The sequence below is a fragment of the Coccinella septempunctata genome, chromosome 3 (assembly GCF_907165205.1).
Source record: "Coccinella septempunctata chromosome 3, icCocSept1.1, whole genome shotgun sequence".
NCBI classification, from domain to species: Eukaryota; Metazoa; Arthropoda; class Insecta; order Coleoptera; family Coccinellidae; genus Coccinella; species Coccinella septempunctata.
Window position 1 is genome coordinate 10440794 of NC_058191.1, and position 4572 is coordinate 10445365.

The window sequence follows — 4572 nt, forward strand, 5'->3', positions numbered from 1 at the left end:
ACTAATTAGTAAGTATATAATATCTGACTTTAATACTGGGAACAATTTGTCACTGTAATTCTGGGAAAGATTTATCTGTGTGGCACTAATTATAAATTACGGTTTATATTATCATCCGTATTATATAATAATGAAAACTCCTTCAGGTATTTGGATAGTTTGTATATTAATCGATACTCCTTTTTACATAAACACCGACGTTTCGGTATCAAATCGGACCTTTATCAAGGATTAATGATTTCACAGGAATCGAGTCATCACAACAAAATACATCAATCTGTTTCACCGAATGCTTCTTTTAAAATGATCGCACATATAGTTTTATTGCTTCACTTATATATTATTATTTACTATAGTATTTATTTTATTTTGGTCATTCATCAAAATAATTTCCTTCTAGAGTGATAAAATCAGTCCAACGTCGCTTTAAAATTTCGATGCCTTTTTGCAATTCTGGAAAATATTTATCATTTTGTAATTCTAGAAACAATTTGTAATGTAGCAAAAATGATAAATTTGAACTCCGCCGTTTACTACATCATTGCAGGAGAGTGGGGGTTCGCGCGTAAACTGCCAAATGACAGGTAGGTACTGGAAGGGAAAAATTCAGGTACATATTTAAATTCTATTCGTATGGTTCGATGAGTGAAGTTGATCATATTTTTCTTGAAGTTGAAGTTGGAAATGAACTTTTGTGTCCTGTGAAAACAAATTTGGTGAGTTGAATTCAATTGATTAATTTCATCTTTTTATTCTTGGGATACACAAAAATAAATTTCTTTACAACTCTTTCCGTTATCATTTCAAACGTTTATTTCTAGAATTTTCACATTCTATCAAATAATATGTGAATGATGGAAAATAATATTTTTACTTCGTTTATTTCAGTCTTTGGAAATTTCGAAAATGTCTTGCTGGGAAACATTCATCCTACCAACGAAGATAGCACTGTCCACCGTTGAAAAACTTGAGTACTGCCAAGAGGACGACCTTCAAAAATTGGTGGTGATAGAAAACCTAATGAAACAAAATGAGAGTGTCCAGAGACGTGTAGAAGACATCAGATATTATGCCAGTACTGAATCGAAAAACATCATCGATTCAAACGAAAAATTGGCGATTCTAACAAAAAAAGTGAATAATGCCCGAATTATAAATCAAATTTTGGAAAATACCGCCCGGGGGACCAAAAGTAAAAAATCATCGGACATGGAAATCGCGAAGTTATGTGGAATCAACAGAATGAAAAGGAATAACAGATATTGCAAATTCAAACAACCTCCATCACCCCTTGCCGTTCACGCAAATAAACATTTGCACCGCGGAATCAAGAGAAAAAGAAATGAATAGTTCCCTGATTCATGAAAATTCTTGTAAATAATTGTATATATCTAAAGTAAGTGTAGAATCATTTCGCTATTAATTTTAAGTGTTGTGTACATATATTTTGGTTTTTGAATGAAAAACAAGCATAAAATATGAGTAATTTCATTTTCCACTTCTTTTAAAAATTTAAATAATCATTGAGTTTTGTTGAAGCGGCAAATGTATTCATGAATATTCAAGCTTTGACATAGTGAATTATACTAGGTGTCAGTTAACAAATGCGAAGGACTTACGGAGATGATTCCTATAAATTTTTTTCGAAATCAACCTCCCTTCCAAGATACAGTTTTTAATTTTTTTACGGGTTCTAGAAAACACTGACGTCCAGTTTCATAATCAAATTCAAAGTCACTTTAAGCTTAAAGCTTCCTTTAGTGTCATTTTTAGTAGGGTTAAAGAAAGCTTTAGAATTAAAGCGACTTTAGGTTTGATTATGAAACCGGCCGTTAGTCATAAAACTATACATAATATGAAGCACTGACTAGATATTACTCACACATTTTTTTTAAATCTCATAACTTTATTATTAGGGGTTGAAAATAACAACTCCTTATGATTTTCCTTCAAAAATTGTTTTCTCTTATGGTTTCCCATTCAATTTTGGAGAAAAAAAGTCTCTTGCAGAATGTCGATACATTTCTCGGAATAAGTAAAAACTTACAAGCAGTATGCGAAGGTGTATGAAGCAGAGAGTTGATGCATGTATTTTAGCGGGAGGTAGTCATTATATGGAATACTTATACGATGAAATGGATTGAACTAACAGTGATCAGAACTGCTTGTATATTTTTATTTATTCCGAGAAAAATATCGACTCTATCGAAATTTTGCAAGAAACTTTTTTGCTCCATTATTGAATGGGAAACCATAAGAGAATTTATTTTTCGAAAATCTATCCCACGAAAAGAAAATCATAAGGGGTTGTTATTTTCCAACCGTAATAATAAAGTTATGAGATCTAAAAAAATTCTGTGAGTAACATCTACTTATTGCTTCATATTATGTACAGTTTTATAAGTCAGAGTGAGTGTTTTTTGAAACCCGCACAAAAAATTAAAAACTGTCAACTCGTCATTGCCTTCCAAAGGCTGTGTCTTGGGAGGTCGATTTCGAAAAAAATTTATAGGAACTACCCTTGCTTATTTTCATCGAGGAATCATCTCCCTAAGTCCTTCACATTTGTTTACAGACACCCTGTATAATTATTGGGAATTACTTATATATTTTTTTCAGCAGCCCCTTTAAAATGGCACCTGGGAAGCAACTTTTTTCTCAGAAACCACAACACTGTCATCTGCTCAATTTTATCTCTGTTAGTTTTCTGTTTCATATTCACAATTTATAAATTCGAATTCAGTATAAGAAATATCAGTTGTTATGAAGAATAATTCTAACAGGAATGCTTCATCACAGTTTTATCGAAAAAATGTATATACACCATAATTTTTTTTTATTTGCACGAGTATATGGAAAAATATATAATGAAACAACAGAAGGAATATCTCCAGAAATATAACTCAACATTTGCTATTCATCTTTGTTTTCAATAAAATAATTTTTTCTATACTTTATCTGTATTTTTTTATTTGTTTCTAATCGGAACACACACTAAAAAAAGCTGCGACAGTGAAATCCATTTTCTAGTCAGTTTGTTCTATATCAACATTTTTATGTTGATCAAAAACGAATTCATATTTCCAAATGAATGCTCAGAGAGTATAATCCATAATTACTCAACAGACAAATATGGAATCCAGTAATTGAAACAGTGGAACACGTGGAAGGTGTTGTTTTAATGATTAATCAATATTTCCAATTGATGGAAATAAAAAAGATTCAAAAGTTATTATATATTATTTCAGAGACTTATATTGAATATAACAATGGTACCTAATGAAATATGTGATGTACAGAAACAAGTAGGATTTTCGCCAATTTAACAATGAGATATTTTTGTTGGGTAACTTTCCACTTCATTAAAAAAAAAGAAGAAACAATAAGTATGGGAACAAATTATCAGAAAAGTTAAACTTGCAAAATTAAGATACGCTAGCGCATCTGACAAGTGATTCCTTTACTAACAGTACAGTCATAGAAGAGAAGGGGTAACTACCACTCCGAAAGGCTGGCAGGTAGAAAAAGTAAATTAGATAGGGGTAGCTTTCTCATTTTATACCGATACTTTGAAGAGTAAAGTGCTTGTCTCATTGTCAAATTTGAAGTTTCGTGTTGTGTTTTGTGCATATATCTGAAAATGGTGAGTTGAATTTCATTTAAAATAGTATTGAGAAAGTAGTTTTAGAGTTTGACTAAACATTTGGCTCTGAAAGTACCTAACCACTTATTGCAGACAAAATATTCCAGAAATTGTTCTTGAAATTAATTTATTACTGCGATTGTTTATCCCTAGGAATAGATGTAGAAATTTGACTGATCTTTTTGATCTGATAGAGACAAATATGTTCCAGAAATATTTCGAAAATTGTCCATAATTCTAATTTTCTTGTTTCGTTTGTTTATCTCCAGAACATTTGAATTTTATTGAAATATTCCGAGAATAATATGGAACTGCAGATAGTATTATTTGGATGTTGGAATTTGTAATGGGTCGTTCTGAATGGATCTTTTAAAATCAATTTTTTGTTCATAGTTATGTTATAATTTATATTTTTGTTTCAGACGACCAAAATCTCGAAGAAGAATGGGATCAGCAAACCGAAAATTTCCATTAATTTAACAAAGGTGGCAATTTCCACTTTAGAAACCTTAAAAGCAGGAAATTTGAGAAATGTGGTTGTTGTCGGAAACTTCATTGAAAATAAGGCGAGTCTGCTGAAAGAGCTAAAAAATTTATCAAGCCCACCGAACAGTTCAGCCACGAAGAAAAAGTCTCCAGGCCTTCTCAAAGAAAAACTGGAGAAGGCATCACGTATGAAGAGTATTTTAGAAGAGGCTGTACAAGGGGATGCAGGAAAAGCGCATAACGAATTGGCAGAATTATGTGAAGAGAGGAAAAAACAAGTTGAATTCAGGCATCACAATTTTATATCCACTACTTCTCCCCTTGCTGCGTCTACTTATAATTGCCCAAATCGCAGAAGAAAAGGAAAGAAGAAGCACAGAAAAAATAGTGGAAAAAAATTAACTGACAAATGATTTTTCGTGATAGGTTTTTATTTGAATTGT

The 4572-nt window shown here is 31.5% G+C and overlaps 1 protein-coding gene across 1 annotated transcript; it reads left to right on the forward strand.

The window, feature by feature from the left end:
* The first annotated feature begins 426 nt into the window (after positions 1 to 426).
* Positions 427 to 4356, forward strand: LOC123309725. The gene is made up of 3 exons (XM_044892958.1): positions 427 to 716; positions 889 to 1396; positions 4066 to 4356. Exons 1-2 carry the CDS (start codon positions 642 to 644, stop codon positions 1348 to 1350), a joined length of 537 nt encoding a protein of 178 aa, XP_044748893.1. The 5' UTR covers positions 427 to 641; the 3' UTR covers positions 1351 to 1396; positions 4066 to 4356.
* Positions 4357 to 4572: the final 216 nt, after the last annotated feature.